This window comes from Bufo bufo, chromosome 5 (assembly GCF_905171765.1).
Source record: "Bufo bufo chromosome 5, aBufBuf1.1, whole genome shotgun sequence".
In the NCBI taxonomy this organism is placed as follows: Eukaryota; Metazoa; Chordata; class Amphibia; order Anura; family Bufonidae; genus Bufo; species Bufo bufo.
Window position 1 is genome coordinate 123,219,495 of NC_053393.1, and position 23,050 is coordinate 123,242,544.

General features: G+C 41.7%; 1 protein-coding gene across 3 annotated transcripts in view; it reads right to left on the minus strand.

The window, feature by feature from the left end:
* The window catches only part of CHD7 (chromodomain helicase DNA binding protein 7), a 123,579-nt gene that overhangs the window by 45,098 nt on the left and 55,431 nt on the right, over positions 1 to 23,050 (minus strand). For all 3 annotated transcript variants that reach the window (XM_040431353.1, XM_040431352.1, XM_040431351.1), the window contains 4 exons: positions 21,319 to 21,728; positions 7,888 to 8,095; positions 6,753 to 6,887; positions 2,875 to 2,940 (listed from right to left, as the gene is read on the minus strand). In XM_040431353.1, the coding sequence (XP_040287287.1) occupies positions 2,875 to 2,940; positions 6,753 to 6,887; positions 7,888 to 8,095; positions 21,319 to 21,728 (819 nt within the window). The remainder of the gene's footprint in view (positions 1 to 2,874; positions 2,941 to 6,752; positions 6,888 to 7,887; positions 8,096 to 21,318; positions 21,729 to 23,050) is intronic.

Genomic DNA, 23,050 nt, shown 5'->3' on the forward strand with positions numbered 1-23,050 from the left:
GAGCAACAGTTGCGCTCAAGCAGCATCAGTTTGCACTAAAAATAGCTGCTCCATCTTTTTCTGAGCATCAGTTATGATCAGTTTGTGTCACTTCCTCAGAGATCAGTTATTTTTGACGGGAGAAAAAGTGCTGCGTGCAAAAATAACTGATCTCTGACAGAAGTGACACAGATTGATCATACCTGATTGCTCAAAATAATGGATCTTCTGATGGCTAAGTGAAAAACGGAAAGCTAAACAGTGATGTGAACTCAGCCTAAAAGTGAACTTGTCCTGTGGTGTCTGATCCGCAGGCAGCATGTTATAGAGCAGTTGCATATCATTGTGGTGCACCTTTCGCAGTGATTCAGCATGTTATAGAGCAGGAGGAGCTGAGCAGATTGATGGATAGTTTTGTGGGAAAATATTCATTAAAACTTATATTTCATTTATTTAAATCTCTGCTCTTTCTGGGCTTTGAAGAGAGTATGCTGAACCTTAAGTGGAGCGTGTGGACTGCTGGGGGCGCACGAAACAACCGATCAAGGACAGTATTTAAGTTTCAGTAATGTTCCATTTAAATGGAACATTACTGAAACTTAAATACTGTCCTTGATCGGTTGTTTCGTGCGCCCCCAGCAGTCCACATGCTCCACTTAAGGTTCAGCGTACTCTCTTCAATTTTACTACCCTAGTGGCAGGGTGACTCCTGCCCAAGGCGTTAGGACGAATCTTGGCTGCACCAACCATCTCTTATCTATACTCGATCTCCATTGCAGTTGCATCCAATTGATGCAACAGCAATAGGTGAGCAAACCATTTCTTTTATTAGAAATTTGTTTTGTTGAATTTACTTACCCATTAGCGCCTTCTCTATCCCATTATCTGCTTTCTGGGCTTTGACGTCAAGGAGGCGGTCCTGACAGTGATAGACAGGCTTCCCATTAGGACTACAATCACCGATAGTGCCGTCTCCTTGACTTCAAAAAGCCCAGAATAAGCAGAGATTTAAATTATTAAAATACTGAATTCTACTGAATCTTTTACCACCATTCACTATATATCAATCCGCTCAGCTCCTCCTGCTCTATAACATGCTGTCTGTAGCTTACATTGCATTTTCATAGTGGAAAGGTTCCCTTTAATAAAATAAAAATGGGAAATTGCACACCACCGCGCACACTCACACTTTTTTCTAATAAACTTACTGAGAAAAACACATTGTGGAGAACATTTCCTATTAACATTCCTATTTATTTAATGTGTTCCATGATAAATAATGACAAATAATAGAAAGAAACCTAAAAGCTATAACCTGACATTAAAGTCAACAAAGAAACTTGTTGAAAGCTAAGGCCTCCGTTACACTTTCCATGTCGTTCAGAACAAAAACAGAAATGACGTCAATGTGAGCAGAGGAATGACGACCTTGTAAAGAATCACCGCAAAATGAACGTACGTCAGAAAATATAATGCCACCATGCTCTTCTCGTCAACAGATGGCTGACCCATCACCACAGGCAACTCATCATGCGTGTCGCTTATATATCCTAGATAGGTCACCGTGGAAATACAGAATCTGCCTTCACAGTGACTTTACCGGAGACACCACGTTTCCTCTGGGTTCAGCTATACAGGTAATGACAGTAGTGATTGCCTGCATGGGTCAATGGGACCAGTTGGATTCACACATTTTTATGAGATTTTTTGACCCAGGAATGGATAACAAATGCATGACTTTCTATTTTCATTTGAATTCACTTCTGGCATAAAAAAAAAAAAAAAAAATGCATAAAAATGCAAAGCGCATGCATTTTGTAATTAGAATGTTTTACCCTATGGAGAAGGGGACGGAAAAATGCCTAAGGCCTTGTTCACAAACCAGTGAATCACGGACGTGTTCTATCCATGTTCTTCATGGAGAGCACATGTACCCATTGACTTTTAATCTGTTTGTTCACACATCAGTGGTTCACACATCAGATGACACAGGAAGGGCAACAAACGGACACGCAGACCAACCATGGGTTTTTCATGGATGAAACACTGATGGAATTTCATCTAACATATGAAGTTTTGACCACAAAACAAAAACTACACCAAAGACCACTTTTTAAAAAAAATAAATGCATCTAAAGATGTCCATTCAAATACCCCTTGAATATATTTACACGTAGCTTTTGAGGTGTAGTTAAAACGGAATAGATGAAATTTAGGCGCTTTTACAGCGGTTTTCGATGGGACTGCAGTTTTGACAGGTGAACATGTTACATAATATTTCACCTTTAAAAACCGCAACCACATCAAAAACAGTGGCAAAAAGCACATGCTGGTTCTTCATTGTATTTTTGACTGCACTGCAACCATTACATGGGAACACAGCCCACTTATATAGGGGACTAGGACTCGGGGCTACAAAACTTTGAAAAATCATATTAATATTGGCACATAGAAAAGGTGTTAAATAAGCAATGAATATTATGCAAAGGAACCAAGTAAATATAAGCAGCTTGTTGCTGCACTATCCAAGCACTTGATTAAATCACTTCTGGTGAGGAGAACCTCCTCTCTACTTCTAGGAAAATCCTCATTATTTCCTACTGAAAATACATTTTCCTGGGAATCTGGGAAAGGCCTAATGTTACTAAATATTACTCAAAGTGTCGCGTAAAAACAAGGAGACATACTCTATTTACATGTGGGTTTACTTTTGCACAGACCTTTCCATAAACTGGAGGGTTAAGGTTAATCATAACCACAGAAAGCCAGAGTTTCCAGTTATATGGATTTTTTTGTTCACTTATCTGCTTATTCACCAAGACAAAGGTTATTTTTATACCCGTGAAACTAGGATCAAAATGGTAGCTCATCAGTGAAAATTCGGGACTGACATACCTGTTTCTTTGCCACACGACTGCTCATTATTTTCTCGACAACAGGTCCTTCAGCATCCAGAGACTCCTAAGACAAGAGAAAAATGCAATATTCCAAGTTATTGGGAACAGAAGACACTCCCTACAGAAAAATACTGCCATATAAAAGCAAACCAGATGACGGCTGAGATACATAAATCCCAATGTTGGCTGCTCATGAAGACTCAGCCCTGGATCCAGTTACCAGGAATGAAAGCCAGCAGCAGACCCCAACAGGTGGTCTGAGAAGCCTTAGTCAATGGCACCTGGTGACAAGTGAAGTCACTTTCAATGATAAAAATCAAGACATCTTCATATCAACCTTCGACAGGTCACCACAAGAGACAGTTTCTTCAGTGATGACCCTAATTTTAGGTATTTAAGGGCTTTAGTCATTCACACTGTAAATTACGGCCTGTTCTGAAGTCTGAGGTGTAGTCCAGATGCAAGTGATAACTGCAGGCAGATCTCAATCAACTTTTAAGCTGGTTTCACAGACAGCATTTCTTTGCAAAAACACCATCACATTTTTTTAATGAATTCTCGGGAGTAGCCGGATCCCCCACCAGTTCCCATTATAGTCAATGGGCACGGGCGGTGAACGGCAGTATCCTGCTATACCGGATCTGGAGAACTCAGACATAGGAACAGTCTGCTAAATTGCTTTAAAGTTAAACTAGTCTTAGTCCTTCTTTTACATTTCCCATTGCTTTTGAATCAATTTCTGCCTTTGACTCAAAAAACATGCATCTGAAACTGACAGAAAAAAACACCCTTAAAAAAAATGCTCAGATAGCCCAGGGTCAGTTTTAGCACCTTTCACTAAGACCTCTAAAAACAAAAAATAAAAAAAATGGACAATGGTGACAAATGGACTCCACAAGCCATATCAGTTCTAATGTCCAAATCAGTCGGCAATATGGGTGAAAAAAAATGGTCACATGATTGACAAGAATGCCAACATGTATCCAACCTTACCGGAGACTGATGACAGAATGGCACTTATGTTAATGATAATATTTTTTGACCATTAGGAAAATAGAGTCATGAACGAGACGGCAAGCAGCACTTGGCTGGTTAGTAAAGTCCAACAGTCCTGGTTGTAAAATACATCAGGCAATTTTCTGCTGACTCAATCTTCGGGGCACCGTTACATCAGGAATGGAAGGATGGTAATGGCTTGTGATGGTTCAAAAGACACTTTGATTATCTGAGATTTCTTAAGCTTCTGCTGAAGCAGATACATGCTCTTTAGAACGAGCATGCTTTCAAGATAGGAGCATGAAGGAGCTCTCAGATTCTGTACATACACTACTACTACCTACCAAAAGGTGAGGTGCTATATGCCTAACATCTAAAGCTTGCCATGAACATAAGATAAAAGTAGGCTCAACCCATTGATTTTAGTTGGAATCACTGAAGAGTCTTTCGTTTATAGGGATCTTCAATAGGGATGAGCAAACTTCTGTTTTCAAGTTCGGCGTACAAGGTTCGGGTTATCCAAGAATTCCTTTATGGATTACGCTACAATGGACCATCAGTTATGGTCCATGATAGCGGAATCCATAATGGAATTCTTAGATGACCTGAACCTTGTATGCAGAACTTGAAAACAGAAGTTTGCTCAACACTAATCAGTCTTTGCCCTGGCGATAGATGTCAGGTAAGGCTACTTTCACACTTGCGGCAGGACGGATCCGACAGGCTGTTCACCCTGTCGGATCCATCCTTCCGCCATTTCGCCGTGCCACTGCTCTGTCCCCATTGACTATAATGGGGACGGGGGCAGAGCTCCGGCGCAGTACGGCAGTTCGCGGTGAGAGGCCGCCGGACTAAAAAGTCGGACATGCAGGCCTTTTAGTCCGGCGGCCTTTCGCCGTGCACTACTGTGCTGCGCTGGAGCTCCGCCCCCATTATAGTCAATGGGGACGGAGCGGTGGTCCGGCGGCACGGCGAAATAGCGGAAGGACGGATCCGACAGGGTGAACAGCCGGTCGGATCCGTCCTGCCGCAAGTGTGAAAGTACCCTAAGGCTACTTTCACACTCATGTTTGGTGCGGATCCGTGATGGATCTGCACAAACGCATCCGTTCAGATAATACAATTGCATTCATCCGTTCAGAACAGATCCGTTTAGATTATCTTTAACATAGCCAAAACGGATCCGTCTTGAACACCATTGAAAGTCAATGTGGGATGGATCAGTTTTTTATCGTGCCATATTGTGTCAGTGAAAACGGATCCGTCCCCATTGACTTACATTGTTTGTCAGGACGGATACGTTTGGCTCAGGTTTCGGCAGACGAACACTAAAACGTGCAAGCAGCGTTTTGGTGTCCGCCTCCAGAGCGGAATGGAGGAGAACGGAGCCAAATTGATGTATTCTGAGCGGATCCTTAACTATTCAGAATGCATTAAGGGCAAAACTGATCTGTTTTGGACCGCTTGTGAGAGCCCTGAACAGATCTCACAAATGGAAACCAAAACGCCAGTGTGAAAGTAGCCTAAGAGAGGGATATGGCATCATGGATTTTAATGTCTGAACCTTTGCTCCTGTTAGAGATACACCTCTACCAGAGGGGTCTAACAGACTTTTGGTCATTGGTACACATTTTAGGTCCATATTACACATTTCAGCAAATATAAATACAAATATAAATACATTGTAAAAGAACATATTCCTTTGGAGGGAACCAATGCTTTGTTTGGAAAAGAAGACCATTGGTATGGGAATATGGACATGAGATGGGATTATGGGCAGGGTCAAGCAATGGAGGAGCAATGCATATAAATATACTTATGCAAAGAATGGTGTGGCGAAACCGACCTCGCCACTGGGTTTTGGAGAGGACTGGCTGCTGGCCTCTTGCCCCAGGATTATGGGCCATATACTAACTTTTAAACCCCTGAACCGATTCAAGTGAATTTTGGATAGGTTTGTCCCAAAGTTATACTGTTTAAATTGATGTTAGATATATGTATGGCCAATGTAAACTCACAAAGTTGTAACAATTTATAATAAGTGTAACTTGTCAGCTTGGGAGGAAATGCTGGGTGTGTTTCTATTGTGCCATTGTCCCATTGTGTGTTTAAAATGGTGATGTCTGTTCTGTTGTCCTCACATGTGTATTGGTGACTTCTCTTTGTCTTGAGAGATAATTGGATTACGCCTCGGTTGTCTCCGGGACAGAGAGGAGGAAACCATGATGCATTGTGGGGATGTATTGTCTCTGTGTATCCTACAGTGCTGCCCTAGGGGCGTGTACTTACATTGTATGTGTGTAACATATTGATTGGCTGTATTTCAAACCCCTGTGGGCAGTACTATGTTTGTGGTTTATGAATAAAAGAGGCTGTACTTGAAGTACAGTCAGACCACTGCTTGACCCTCAACACGAATCCTTGTCTCGTTATTGGAGGGATTCACTGTATGCTGTTAGAAGACCGATTGCCAGAAGTGTAAGATCCCTGTTCGTCTGCTAGCAGCTATTCGTGAGGTTCCAGTTTGGAGTGCTATTTTGTATCCAGTTCGGGAGTTTGGTGTATCCTGCAGTAGCTGTGCCTGTCTCTCAGAAAGGGGCTTATCGCCTAAACAGATTTTAACCCCTTGTCTGCTGAAACGGTCCGTTACAAATGGTCTTCCATTATCTATACCATTGTGGGTATTGAAGACTAGTGCGTGCCAATAGTGCCACGTCCAAGCATACAAAATAAGAAATACATGGAATATCAACAATCACTATGGCTGAGTTTTAAATGAAAAACACCATTTTAAATTTGCAAGTGCAGCGTTAGGACACCAACTTAACATAAAATTAAATGTAATCCTTTCAGCATGATCAAGAATCCAAAAATCCTAACCTGCTGCTCAGATTGTGATGTATTCGATGGAGAATATCTCCCAGTGAGATCATCATCGGGCTCATCATCAGAAATCCTAAACTCCAGATCTTCTGTGTAGCGTTTCCTTTTAACCTGCCTGCTGGAGCGTCGTTTCTGAAAGTTACAAAATAAAATAAAAAAAGCAAGTTTATTACAAATTCTCTTAAGGTTACAAAGAAAAACAAGTATCAAAATTAACTCAAGCCAGCTAAATAAGAGACCACTGGCAGGAGTTAATTTACCTACATTTTCCCATGGAGCATTGGCTAAAAAATAAGTCTCCATACAACTGTGTCTCTTCAATGAGAAACAGTTACCCCCCACTGAGCTCCATCAAAGGCATCTCATCCAGCCAACCAGTACCCTGCTCTGTACCGATGAAGGGCAAAACCCTCGAGACAGTAGTGTCTACAGACTGGTGTCTCTGGTATGGCTGGAATGAGCTAATCTGCATAAAGTTTTATATATACATATAGCACTGTACCTGCACTATATATACCACCTGTTGATTGTCATCACATCACTGCTGGGCATGGACACTCAGATAATTCAGCAATAACAATCAGGAATCAGAATGGCAATCATCCATATCTGTACAATTACAAAACTTCTGTTTCTAAGATACAGTAATAGGTTGTGAGGGTCAAAAACTCTGCCCACTGCATGCAATTCTAACCATATAACATCTTAGGCTTAGCTCACATCATTGGTACCGATTTCTGTCCCGCTTTGTTGGAGCAGAATGAAAATAGCAGAAGTGCTGGACCATAATTGAGACCAATAACGCCCAAAGAACCCTACTGACTATGGTGGGGTCTGTTAGGTTAACGTCAAGGAGCCCGACATGCGGTGCTATTTTGTCCAGTTTTGATAGGATTCGCAATGGAGGTTCCTAATGGAGCTTCAGACTCAGGAGGGAATGAAGCCATACTGAGATCAATGCAAACCCAGCTACAATAAAATAGATTTCTCACTGGAAAGACCTTTGCCATTTTTGAAACAAATCTTTGTATAAACAGACATTAATATACTGAGGCAGAAGTGGGGTGGGGTGGGGTAAAGCTCACTGACCATTTTTACACGTTCATATCGGCAACTTACAACATCTCATTACCTGTACGCCAGAGTCGTCATCTTCCTCTGGTGGTGGTGGTGGTGAAGAAGGAGGAGGAGGAGCAGGAGGAGGAGGAGAAGTAGTAGTAGTAGTAACAGTAGTAGTTGTAGTAGCAGTAGTATTGTCCAAATCTGAAGCTTCGACACCTTCAGGCTTAACTTTAACAGCTTTTTTCTTTTGTGTGCTTCCTTCAGCATCAGACTTATTACTGGATGGAAAAACAAAAAACGGGATTACAGTTCAGCTTTTTCCACAACCATATGGCACAAAGAATTACAACAAGCTCTGTTCACACTACAGTCATGTCCTAATCTTCAACAGAGCCATCACAGACAGATATCCAAATCAGAGTGATTTCAGTTCTGACAGATCTTACTGAATTATACTGAGGTACGACAGATTTTTGATGCTCGAAGGCCGGAGACTATGCTAGTCAGAGACACTGGAACCACTGACAGAGGAGCCTCCAGACAATGGAGGCTTTGATGGCTTATCTGTGGGCCGCTTTCATGAAGCAACGATCGGGAACAATCACTCAGCCCATCACTGGCCTGTGTAAGAGGGAACCAAGTACACCGACTATGACTACCATCAAACTTCTAAACTACTGGGTCTCCTGCCTAGCTAAGGAATAAGGATATATGCACATGGCAGTGTAGTCAAGTGGATTTTCTGTGCAAATCTTCCAAAACCAAATATGTATCGGTTACTTAGGGATTTTGTCCTGGATTTAGATGTGGATTTACCCCAGATCTCAACCTTTGCATTGCAAAGAGTGAAATATGCACTGAAAATCCGCAGACAATTGACATTCTGCAGATTTCAACGTCTAGATGAGATTTTGAAGATTATCAGTATGTGTGAATGATAGTTTATATATTCGTTGGTTCTCGTACTGTTTGCATACACGAGAGGTCGTGCTTTCGACAAACTATGGGGGTCATTTATGAAGCTGAAATACACCTATATTAGGCAGATTTCAGGCGAAGATTGTGGCACAACGTCAAACGCATTAGTCAAACAAGTCTTGACAGATTTGTTGGTGGATTGGCAGATAAGGTTAGACAGGGCAATGAATGGCAACAAACACCATACAAACAAATCGTAACTGGCCATTGAAGTTACACATTAAAAAAAAAAAAAAAAAAAAAGACAAAAAACACATCACAATACTCAGAGGAAAGATAAAAATAAACAAATGGCAGATTACCACCCTTCTTTACAACAAGAAAGGAAGGCCAATAATAGCAGGAATTACAAACATTTCATGCCGACATAAAAAAAAGAGAATATAATAAAATCAAAAACTCACAGCGAAGCTGTGAAAGCACCCGGCACACGATATTATCTAGCAAGTGTTCAAGGTTGAAGGTTAAGAATGATAAGTGGTATGCATTTTTCTGCCATAATCGGTTCATTACAAAGCACATAATTTTTTTGCAAGAAAAATATATACTGGTACTGTCGGGCGAAAAGAAAAAAAAACCTCTGTACTGGAAGTCAAACCACTTGTAAGCAATACTCGTTTAACTCAATTGAAGGTAAACCCATTTCAGTTATAAGCCTGGTAGAAATGACAACCATTATATGAACTCTCATAAAAGCCTGCAATCTGAATCATAATAAAGGCAGGGAACAGGCAGGCGTACCTCGCCGGAGTGACGTGATCAACTTCTGAAGTACGTTAAAATAACTATATCACAACAACTTTACTTTTTGACCAGCCTGATGAAGAACACTAGGCTTCGGAGTGAGCTTTGGGTTGCCACCATAAATCGCTCCCACAGTTCCATTGTCAAAAACCTGTATTTCCTGCAGTAAATGGAGCCTCTGGTTGTGGTCAGATAACAATTTTACCTCATCCAGACCATAATTGTACAGTATTATATGATGATGATGATGGACACAGAGAGAGGAATGAGAAGTATATGAAGAACATGTGAAAAATCGCATGCGAATGAATTATTGTGGAAGGCCATCATCAATATCAAGAGCTCTTTACCTTCATATTCAGCAGTCCAGTACACCACCATCTCACATAGCTAACCAAAATCTTTGGTCTGTGCTTACAAGTTTTAAATGCAATGAACACCTTTGAGGGCAATTTGTTTTTATTATTGTGGTGTACTTCTTTTGAGCTAAATTTTTTTTTTTCTAATTGGTCTTTAATAAAAATATGGAATACTTTGTTGTGCACAGAGCTGAGATACTGTAGTAGTAGTAGCCTGTGGATTTTCTGTCCGTTGGGGAGCTGACTGGCTCCTTATCTCTGCCCTCTGACATTATATACACTCATTATAGCCCAGTCCTTATCTTACTGATAAGAATGTGGCTTAGGGTACTTTCACACTAGAGTTTTTCTTTTCCGTTATTGAGTTCCATCCTAGGGGCTCAATACCGGAAAAAAATGGATCCGTTTTACCCTAATGCATTCTGAATGGAGAGCAATCCGTTCAGGATGCATCAGTTCAGTCCCTCTAACGTTTATTAGCCGGAGGAAATACCGCAGCATGCTGTATTTTTCTCTCCGGCCAAGAATCCTGAACACTTGCCGGAATGCCGGATCCGGCATTAATTCCCATTGAAATGTATTAGTGCCGGATCAGGCATTAAAATTGCCGCATTGAAGGATCCGTTCTTCCGGTCCGTGCACATCTTTAAATCTGTAAAAAAAAATATAAAAAATATCGGATCCGTTTTTCCGGATGACACCGGAAAGACGGATCCAGTATTTCAATGCATTGGTCAGATGGATCCACATCCGGATCTGTGTGACAAATGCCATCCGTTTGCGTCCGGCTTGCCGGACGACGGCGACGGAACTGCCTGCCGGAATCCTCTGCCGCAAGTGTGAAAGTACCCTTAAATAAGTGTTTATGACCTGTTAGTAGTTTTGAGATAAGGTTTATTAGAGATGGGCATAAAGTGAAAGTACCAGTCACTCAGTTAGAAAAACAGTTAACCCTTTGTGACAGAATGGCTCAATATTTTTAATAACAGCAAATTAAAATTCTGTTTTTTAGCCAAAAATTAGTAAAATGCAATCATAAACAAAAGTTGCCTCCAAAGAGTTAAACTGACTTTCCATTAATGTTCTAATACAAATGATTTCAGACAAGAGGATCATGCAGAACACTCTCCTTTGAATGTCTCTTGTGTATATGGGGGTAAAGGCCCACACCAAAGGGTATGTGTCCAGAACTGGTAGAGTAGAGTAAGCAGTTGCCAGACACCTCAGGCGGTGGCTTATCTTATCAAAAACAAAAGAAGTGGACATGGACTTCCAACTCACCCGGCATCGAATGAGAGGCGGGAGTGCCCCATACACATTAGATGGATGACCAGCATTTAGCTAACGTGTATGGTCAGCTTAAAGGGAACCGGTCATCAACTTTATGCTGATCTCACTGAGGGCAGTATAAAAGTAGTGACAGAAATGCTGATTCACCGGTGTGTCACACATCAGCTAAAAGTAAGTGGTTGCCGAGAACCAGCATCATAATCATTGCAGCCCAGGCCTTGAAAAGAGTCAAATCTTCCTAAGAGTCATGGTTATTCATAAATTCTTGCTCTCCCTGCCCACCTGCTGATGGCTGACAGTCTTCTATCTAGTTGTCTCCCTTTCTCTCTAGGAGAGAACTGCCAATCATCAGCAGATGGGTGAGAGAGCAGGAGATTATGAATAACCAGGACTCTACTCAGGTAGATTTGACTCTTTTCAAGGCCTGGGCTGCAATGATTATGATGCTGGTTCTCGGCAACCACTTACTTTTAGCTGATGTGTGACACACCGCTGAAATCAGCATTTCTGTCAGTACTTTATTCTGCCTTTAGTATGGTCAGCATAAAGTTGATGACAGGTTCCCTTTCAGCGGGAGTCTGGAGTGTCCCTTGAATCGTCCACTGGCCGACATGGACAATTATTAATGACCAACGTAAAGGATGTCTTCAAAACTGGAAGGCCAAATTTTGTCTTTGCCACCCAGCTAGACCCCAAATGTCCTGGTGGTATTTACCAATGACCAAAATGATTCATATGAACATCCTAACATGGCTGACTACGGTCTACAGGTGGTCAATTTCAATTACTACAAATGGAGCACAATATGTAATACATCATGTTTGACAGAAAAGAAGGATTTTCTATTGAGTCCATGGAGCCTAATTTCTTGCCAAGATTGGCCATGCAGGCAGCAGCAGGGGACAAGCCTGAGAAATATACAACTTGTTGCTTGTATTTTGAATAAAGCCTCTTTCATCCTTATCTGATTACGTTCTCTGTGCTCCACAATAAAAGGACTATTCTGTGAGGACACAGCTCTGCAAGTTCACCCCCCCCCCCCCCCCCCCCCCTATATGCTATACAGAGCATCACAGATCCTAAGAAGAAACCACTATGAAATCCATACACATTATCATCCTCTTGAATACGTCACAGCAAAGTACCGGATGTTTTCAACGGCCCATTTGGCTGTTCTACTATAAAGTCCAATATAATACAACCGGTGATTAACCGTTCAATATCGTAAAACATGTAGACAGAACTGGTCATGTTTTTTTCCAAAGTTCTAAGTCATGGACCAATAATGGTGACAAATTTTAACGCACCCAATGATATCTCCGGGACGACTAGTCTTTAGGCACTACACTATTTACTGTCCATGGAAGCAGTGCCCCTAGTGGCCATTTCTGTATCCCTCACTTCACCAAAATAACTTTTCAATTAAGCACCTCGTAGATGAGGATATCTAAATTTTACACTGTCCTACAAACTGAAATCAAGCAAGGTTTCTACACGAGTCTCCAAAGTATTGCAGCCGTATTCCATATTTATACAAGACTATACCATTAGGGACCGCACTTTACTTAATTGTATGAGAGAACTAGGACACATCGCCTTGGATAGTGTTCACCTAACGTTAAGTTCTTAGGATTCGAGGAGAACACAAAAAAAAAAAAAAAAGAAAGAAAAGTTTTTACTACTTCAGAAGTAGCAGCTTAAAGCAAACATTGGCTCGATGTATAACTGGCGGAATCTGTTGGGTGGGTCTTCGCCAAAGAAAAAGCGTGGGGAGGAGGCGAGGGGCATGGTGATCAAGACCAAGTTCTACGCAACGGCAGCTGGCTAGTTCCCGAGTGCATGGCCCTATGTGACATGTCTGCATATGTATTAAGTTCCTCTCAGGTGATGACATCAGCGGCTCTTTCATCATCTGTTAATTTATAACGAGCCTGTGGTTTCTGTCTGTTTTTATGAGCGTGACACACTGGGCTTGACCCATATACACACTTTTCCTTGGGGAATTACCTCTTTGCCTCTCGCTTATGTAATAACTGCGCTCATTGGCACAAAACTTTGGGACCCCTTAGATCCTACTGCCAAAAGAGTTAAAAAAAATAAATAAATACATTTCTAGAAACGTATCCTTTGAAACTAATTAAACACACGTTGCGTATTTGTATGGAAAAAATCCGCATCAAGCCGCATAAAACACTCCACATAAATTTGCACTATTTATTGTGTTTTTTTTGTGCGCGCTTTTTTTTGCAGATTTTCTGTTTATTTGAACAAACCCAAGTCTATGGGGGGGTGGGAGGGGGGAAATAAAAAGTCTACAGAAGGTGCGGAATCGCACAAACCACTGACATGAGGCAGGTCAATTTACACACATACAAAATACACAATGTGTGCATGAGATTTGGTGAATCTCATTGTTTGCTGGTTCTGTAGTACACTGTGCAGTTCAAGAAGAAAAAAAAAGAAAAAACTGCCTGTCATCCAAGATGGCCGCACCACTTCTCAGACTCCCTGATGCACACTGTGTATTTGGTAGTCCTAGAAACTTCCTGGTTGTCCAGCCTTGCTCTTGAACTGTTCATGGGAGCACTGCTGGCCACTCTGTGGGCAGCAGGAAGCGTCTTGGACTACCAAATGTGCACTATGCATCAGGTAGTCCAAGAGGTGGTGGTGTGGCCATCTTGGATGACAGAATCAGAGGGTGTGAGCTGAAAAGATGAAAAGGAGGTCACCAGGTAAGTGTTCTGTTCAATTTTCTTTCTTATTTTAAGCTTACACCAAAATAACATTGAAAAAAAGTGTGGGGGAAGAAAAATATAAAAAAGTGTTGGAAAGTAGTTTTTTTCTAAAGATTTTTTGAACTATGCCATTATCACAGCCACATTACATAAATACTGAATGTACAGGAAGGCTACCCCCTAGCTCCAGTACAGGCGAGTGACCTCCGTTTTACAGCGTTTCAGGGTTTACTTCCATACGCGTGCCAAGGTTGGGCAAAACCCCCATAAGCCACGCTAAAAGCCCTAAAATTGCCCTACTTTTTGGGTGCATTAAGAGGAGTCGTATTTACCGCGAGGCAAAAACCACATCCGAAAAATGCTTTAAAACCGAGTGCAAACCTCATTTAACTGTTTGATGCCTTTTTGCCTCAATTTAAAAAAATTATAAACATTTGCCACCATTTTGAAAACTGCATAAAAAAAACCCTCAACAAAACAGCAGTCGCAGAAAAAAAAAAACTTTATTTTCTTTAGTATGTTTGCTTGGCTCTCTAAAGAAAACAGGAATTAGTCAACCCCCCCCCCCCCCCCCACCCATATAAGCAACCTTGAGAAAAAGTTGTGTGGGAACACATCTGGTGTACAGCACTACGGCGTATGATGGAGCTATAGAAATAACAGAATCTATTTCCCACTGGAAATAAAGCAGATCAATAATCTCTATACTACAGAGGCATAATCTTCAGTTTTAGATTCTACCCTTAGGAATGAATGGACTCCCTGAACATGGCATGCTGGGAGCTCTAGTTCAGCAGCAAGGTCCACATGGCTCACGCACAAGTGTAACGGAAAGCCTGCAGTCAGCAAACGCATGCTAAAACAGCCGGGGTAAAAAAAAAAATAATAATAAATAAAAAATAAAAAAAGTTTCCAATAAAAGGTTAAATCTGAAACAAAAATAAGTGGAAGCGGAAAAAAAAAACAAAAAAACCCAAAGCTCGCTCTGAGAACGCGATCCACGGCTCTTCCCAACTGTCCTGGTGTTTATAGTGCACATGGACAGAAGTCTCCCGTAGCATGAGGCTCCATTTCCAGCCTTTATTTCCGCTCTAACTGCCACAAATTATACAACACTACAGCTGAACGCTGGGCCCCTTTCCTTTCATCTGCACGCCAAGAGCAATCACATTACCCTGGTAACCAGCGCTCACGTGACCAGCACCTGCTCTTTTGGCTGGATGCCATTGACTCAAGCCATCTGCTTCCCTCAATCAGCTTTCAAACATTGGCAACACCTGCGCTGCCGCGTTTTGTGCTCCCCCTTTTATTTATATATATATTTTTTTTTATTAGTGTCCAAGTGAATCAGTGCAAAGGGTAAAAAAAAAACAAAAAAAAAAACAAGCAAACAAAATAAAAATTACAAGAAGCAAAGAAGAAATAATAATAATAAAAAAAATTAACTCATTACTTCCCAGTAAGGATGGCAGGAACTAAAAAGGGTCAGAAAAGGGCTGGGGTGGTGGTTTAGTAGACGGTATTTAAAAGGTTAAATGTGCCCAACCCTACAAGCCTCCCCCCCCCCCCCCCTCCTTTGAGTGACTAGCATATAGAGGACCAGAGGCAACTTTCAGTCTTCTCGCTCCCTCTCAAACAAACAAAGCAGTAAAGAGGAAAAATCAAAGCATTTTCTATAAATATTCATGAGCAGAGTTCTTAATTTTATAAAACCGTTCATCTGTAAACAGGAGAATCGCTGCTCATGTGGAGGGGCAGGCACAATATCTGCTTAGATTATTATATCATTTCCATCTGCAGACTACGGCAAGACACCGCCAACGTTGGCGACGCTATGGTGTCCAATCCCAGAAAAAACTAATAGAAATTTGTGAACGGTCATACTAGAGACCTGCATAAATAGCAATTCCCTAATACAGTCCTGCTGTTCCATTAAAGCTCCACGTGGGATCTCTAAAATGGTTGGACATGTATGTAATTCCACCAACACAAAAGAAAAATTGCATACTATGACTTAGGCTGGATGTCCAGCTTTCCTAACTTTTTTTTATTATTATTTAAACCCCTGAACCCCATGCTGATGCACCTTTTGAAAAACTCTACAGTCACCTGCTCCATAACTTATTTTACTGGACTTCCACTTCCCATCTGTGAAGTCACGGATGGAGCCATGTGCACCACTGCCGCCAATGACTGGCTAAGCATTGAGTGGTATATGACCTAGCAGTGACCTGCCGGTTGGGGCCCGTCACCGCTGAGGTCAGCCATTGGCTGCAGCAGTGCACGAGACCCTGCCCATCTGGAAGTCTACTGATGGGCACCGGAAGATCAGTGAACGGAGCAGGTAAGTATGGCTTTATCTCACAAGTAAAGCAGCATGGGGTTGAAATTTTAAAACTTTAAAAAAGCTGGACGACCCCTTTAAGGTTGAGCCATCTAAACAGATCCACATTTCTGTGCTGCTGTCAGCAGATTTGTACCTATGAAACTGGCTGACCTGTGGCATGTGTGCTTGGCAGCTGAAGACATCTGTGTTGGTCACATGTTCATATGTGCCCGCATTGCTGAGAAAAATGTTTTAATATATGCAAATGAAACTCTAGGAGCAATGGGGGCATTACCATTACACCAAAAAAGCTCTGCTCTCTCTGCAACTGCTGTGCCCTCTCCACTTTGACAGGTCCAGGTGTGATGATGTGTACACTGCCTGGCCCCGTCAATCAAAGTGAAGAGGGCACAGCAGTCAGCAGTTTCAGAGATTCTAGGTGTAATTTTGCGGAGCGGGTACGGACCCATTAATTTTCAACGGGGCCACAAAAGATGCGGACAGCACACCACGTGCTGTCCACATCTGCACTTCCGTTCCGCAGCCCCACAAAAAAATAGAACATGTCCTATTCTTGTCCACAGCCACGGCCAAGAAAAGGCATTTCTATTAGAGTGCCGGCCATGTGTGGTCCACAAAATGCAGAACGCACATGGCCGGTGTCCGTGTCTTGCGGACCGCAAAACAGTTGTGGACGTGTGAATGGACCGTTATAGGTACAAATCTGCTGACACATGCCCTTTAAAGTACAGATATTGAACCAGTGGGAAAAAAAAAGATCTGCCACACAGATACAGAGGGGGATAAGCCTTATTAAGGTGGAGTCTGGAGGACTGTTTTTAGTGATAAAATTGTAACTGCCGGTAACTACCACTAAGGGGAGCTAAGGAGGTTAGAGTCCTCTCCATTATGTTAACACAGTACAGAAGACCCGACTCCCGAGTATTTCAGTACAGCTTTGAGTGCCGACAGCGGGAGAACAGGGGGTAGGAAGAAAATAAAAAATGCCAATCTGGACTTCTTATCTGCAATATTACCCATTTATTACTACAGATAATAGTCCAAGATCATGGCAACAAATTTCCTTTAAAGGGGTTATTCCATAATTAATGCAAAAAAGGAATATACATGATCTAGTACATGACTGTCTCTAACAGAAGCTAGAACCAGCCCTGTACCTCACATGGATCCAGAGATCTCCCCATTCATTGCTCTGCCAATTTATATCAAGCTGACAGCTCAAGGGGAGTGTCTTAGGAGGCGTGTCTATGGTGCAGCTCTCTCCCTATCACAGCTCAGGAGGCAGCTGAAGGATGAAACTGAGCATGTGCGGCCATCTCCGTGAGCAGGACAAAGAAATAAAAATATTTAAAAAAGTGGCGCTGTACAAATACATTTTATTGCACTCCGTAGCTATATAAAATGTTGAATTACATGCAATTACAAAAGTATTCAGATCCAGGTGTTGGTTTCAAAACTGTAGAATATTGTTAGTGGGACAACCCCTCTAAGGGATAAGCTAAGAGACTACACAGTGCTATGGAAAGAGCATTCAATCTTACACAAGAAGTCAACTCAATGCACCCACGATACTATAGCATGCCCATGGGAAGAGGTAGGAAATCATGCGGCTCAAATTGTATGAAACCCATGGGGTTAAAGGTTTGGTCTCATTAGACATCTGTGTACATGCATTAAAACTGCATACATTGGTATTATGATAGAAGTCGTTTTATAGGAGAGTGGATAAAAAGGCAACATTGTCCCCCGACTGTACTACAGAATTGTCACTGCCCAATTCTAAAAAGACTTTACTGTAAATTGCACTGATTTTGCGCTTATTTATGTCTTCAGCCATAGTGTTGGCCCTGCTTGACATAAATATAAAAAAAATAAAAAAAAGTCACCGTTCTACGGCCCTGAACACGAGCCGGTGAGTGATGACTGAAGTATTACATAAGTCATTCCCAAACTGATTAGTCAAGACATCCGGAGTGATGAAATGAGCTAAGGAAACTCTTAATGACATTGCTTTACAGAATGATACAGGAACAGCTCCAGCCATTTTTACATGAATAGGCGCGCCAACAGTAATCAGCTTTCCAAAACCACATAATCTACATTAACCCATAAATATTCTGTGCTTTAAATGGCAACGCAAAATAGTAGCTGGTGCATGCTATTCTCATAGCTAGCCAGAAATAAACAAGAGTGGCCCTCACCCTTGTCCTTCACAACACTGATGATCTAGCCTCCGGATAGGTCATCAATATCTGATCGTGTGGGTCCAACTCCTGGCAACCCCAGTGATCAGCTATTTAAGGAGTCATGGCACTTAGGCCAAGGAGGAGGCCACAGCGCCCGCCTGTGAGGTCACAATCATTGGTCCACTGGCCTTGGCGAAGCTCAGTCCCACTGCAGTAAATGGGCCTCGCTGCGCAGCCGCTATATAACGTACGGTATGGCACTGTGCCGGTTATACGATCAAGAAGCCACTGCCATGTGGCAAGCAATTGCTGGGAATCATTTTCTGCAGAGAGCAAAGTGCTGTTCAGATGGCACAATCTGGCGAATGATGACTTAGGTGACCACATGAGCGATCTACTACCCGACGAACGAGCGTTGGCGATAATCGGCTCAAACATTGGGTAGTGTAAGGTCTCAAACTGTGCCACCATAAAATTCTGTCTCAATCTAAGCCAGCCAAGAGAAAAGTGTCCATCCCTGCACCAGATGTATCAGCCAGCCTGAGCCCCTGTGATAAATCTGGTGCAGATCTAGGCAGTCGGTCTAAGCTTACGCCAGGTATAGGATTAGTAAATCTGCCTCTGTGTGCTCAGGGTCTAGTAAATTCCACTAAAATCTGGAATTTCAGTTTGTTCTCCTCACTGCATTTGATCAACCAGTGGCTACCACTAGCCCACGCTGCCATACAGCTTGCTACACTGACCTTGTATCAGTAAAAATATGCTAGTAATAATTAACAAGGGTCACAAAAAAAATTAAAAAATTAAAAAGGTTGTGCTCAGGACTAGAAAAAAAAGTCCTGGATTTTTGTTTCCTCCAGAAATGGTGCTATTCTTGCTCATTCGCTGTTTCTGGCATCGTCCTATGTGTCTGATCGTACTCGTGGACAACCCCTTTAATACAGGAAGTAAAAGACTTTACAACACCTTGCTATTGCACAGTAACAAATCTAGTATTTTAAAGAAATTTAAACAATGTCTGCTCGGTCAAGATCAGACCTCGAGGACGCCTATGATGCCAAGAAAGAAGGGCATCAGCGCTATTAAAAGCAGGTGGCATTGTATCAGAGAAAACTGGACTGTGACCTTTTCATTCCAGGCACTAATAGGGGACCCAGCGGTCCTCCCTCCCCGAAATCAGACACTGATGTCATGCTATATCCTTCAACCCCAATCTGCTGTCTTCAGAATAACATTACATACATCCAAGATAAGCTAATTATGGCTGTGACTAGCTCACTTAGCCCAGACATAAAGACATGTCCAGGGTAGAAGAGGTTTTTATGTAGAAAATCATGACCCCCTCCTCATCCACCGAGAAAAAAAAAAAAAAAAAACACTTTTGGGGGCAAATAATGTGTTTTCTTCTTAGTCAATGAACCCAATTGTGCCGGTCCTACACAGAGGCGGCCAGCGTCCCTCAATGCCAACACACATGGCAGGATTGCTCTTTCAAGGGCAGGATGCATTGCACAACATGCAGACACAGTAAAAGGCTTTCCCACGAACCCTGAAAACTGTAAAATTCTCAGAAAGCATTGTAAATTCTAACACTAATCTGACGTATATTTTAATCCTAATGAAAACAGTGTTTCAGAGCCGATTTGGATTAGGTACTTCAGACTGTGCCTCCATCTGGAAATTATATACTTCCCAACGCAGGCCACAGCTTGAAAAACAGGTTCAGATGTTTGAAAACTATTCTGCGTAGTTGGAAAACATTTCAAAATTGGAGTACACAAAATTAGACTTTAACCGTACCTTCTAATACAGTACTGGCAACTGCTATTCGCACCTGAACATGTGTCATACGGCAAATACCACCGGAGTGCAATGTGCACAACAAGCATCTAGAAGCTGGTGCTACAGTGCTGGCTATAACAAAACGGTTCTTAAAGGATATGTCCACCTTCCAGCACCAGTTTAGAACCAAATTTATACAGGTCAGTCACCTAATAAATAGTGTAAATTTTCGAACACATTGAGCTAGCGGTATTTTAAATCAGGGCTGCTGTCACAACAGCTCTGCTGGTCGCTGTTGGAAACATCCAACAAGGCTGATCACCAAAAACACAGACACGTGCCTAACAGCTGCTATAATGCAATAAGAATGCTTTTCTAACACTCGACTGGACAGATTCAGGTGATAGAAAGCAACCCGTGATTATATGCATTGCACAGAGATTTCAGCTCTGAGGTGTGTGGAGTAGTGAATACAGCTCTGAACCATAATACAAACTGTAAAAATCCAGTACTAGTAATAAAATACATTTACAAAGCGTTTTAGAACTATGAAGCCATGTTCACATGTTTCTCAACCACCCAACAAGGGGACATCTACAAAAAAAATCGCAGAACTATCATAAGGCAGTAGTGCAGAAAAACTAAATAGGTTCAGCCTAACATTTCCAGCAATCATTTAATAATCTAGATTTTAAGGACATCTACAATCAACTATTACATAATCAGTTGGTTCCACGTTAACCAAAAGCCTTATTTCTAACACTTTCCTTCTCTTTCCGGCCTATATAAAGAGGTATCCCCATCTAGGAAATGTATGGCATATTAATAGGATATGCCTTAAATGACAGACAGGTGCGAGTCCCACCACTGGACCCATCCCTATTCAAGAGCTGGGCCCCACTGACAAGAGAGCATACCACACTGTAAATGTTGAGATGGGACAACCCTTTTAAAGTTCACCAACAAGCATATTCAGGAGAGATCTTTGTAGACCGTTGATGGGACTTGTCTTACCACTTCAGGATGTGGCTAGACCTCACCACATTTCATCCTTTAACCAGAGCAAACATTTGTGCTTACCTTGCCTTCTTGCTGGTCTTTGCTTTTGGTGTGGTGGACTTCACCTTTTTCTCTTTCGGCTCTTTGGGAGTTTTAGGCTGTTTAGGAGCCTTGGGTTCCTTCGGCTCTTTCTTTGCTTTGGGTTCTTTAGGCTCCTTCGGTTCTTTTTTAACCTTGGGCTTTTTCTTTTTCTTCCCATCTGGTGCTCCTTCAATTGAGAAGTCTGGGTTATCTCCCATGAAACCTTCTGGACCAAAACCTTTGCTAGCATCCGCAGAAATGTGGTTGTTTTTTTTCTTCCTTTTTTTCTGCTGAGGCTGAGACTGCATTGATGGTAAAAAGTCTTCTGTGGACATTAAAGGAGCATTGGGGCCACCAAGTCGAGTCATATCCGGCACAGAATTATCAAGAAAAGGTTCCGATGGGGAATGCTGCAACAAAAAGAAAAGAAAACTATCAATGAAGGACAGAAACAATTTACAAGCTACTATGCAGTTGTTCATGTAACATATGACCATTTGTATTACACCGACTTTGGAAAAGTGTTCAAGTGTCCAGATGGTAAAAGCCAAATGATGACCATTGGTGCCATTGCAATACAGAAAAGTTTATAAAAAAGGAAAAATAAGAGTTTTACGCATTAAGAATGTTCCACTCCTAAAATTGTCCTCAGTAAAACAAAAAGAGGTGGCACGCAATCGAAATTGGACCTGTCCTCTAAAAGACAGTCAACATAGAGCTTTGACAATTACTGGGTATTAAAGTCAAATGAAAAATCTGCATCCAATCAATGGAAGGCCAGACTGGGCCCTAGATTACCACACAGATCAATCAGTCACATTGTCTGAAATGTTGCTTTAAATTTGTCATTGACAAGCTGGCAACCTAACAGTCCATCTATGAAGGACAAGTCATAAAAGAAAAAAAAAAAATGCAGTCCCAATACATGGCCAGCTTATGGCAAGTTGTTGGGGGCACTTTTTTGTTGAGGATCAACAAGTCAAAAACAGCTATGAAGCATATGCACAAAATTAAACATGAACGTTTGCTAAAAGAATCCAAAAACTCAACACCCTTTATTATGGGTCAATAATCGCCAAACGAGTATTCATAAGAAAGCCTATTCCTGATCTTCTCCAGTTTGGTCCTTTCAACTAGCTGAAATCAGACTGTGTAAGAGGACCCTTTGACTGGAGACATCCAGTGACCGTTGTAAACACAGTCATGTCCCACATAATTCCAGTCGTAACCAGACACAAACCTACCATGTATGTCAAATGCATAAAATGAGCAGATACAGTAACTCCACATCCACTAATAGATGTTTGTATAAAATCCAAAACACCAAGCAGTGATAAGTGGGGGAGGGGGTGGAGTAGGCTGAAGTTTAGCAATGTTTGGTAGACCAGCAACGCCTCACGTCTTCTAGGGAAAGCTGTTTCTGTAAACATTTAACAAAGAACATATGGTCTCTCCTAATCAGGGAGGGAAAAAACCCAACTAGATAGCTCCTTTAATGCCCACAAAAACATACCAGGAAATCTAGAAAACTGGTCACAATATCAAGGTTTCATCAGCGTTACCCATGTGCAAACCTATACACCTATAAATGGAGGTAGAGCTTTCCAGGAAGATTTAAAGGGGTACTCTTAAGATCTAATAAACGTGGCTAAAATATTCAAGTACATGAAATTACTAATTTATTTGGCATTGATTGGTCATGGATTCAGAGAACCTCTGTAGTAGAGATGAG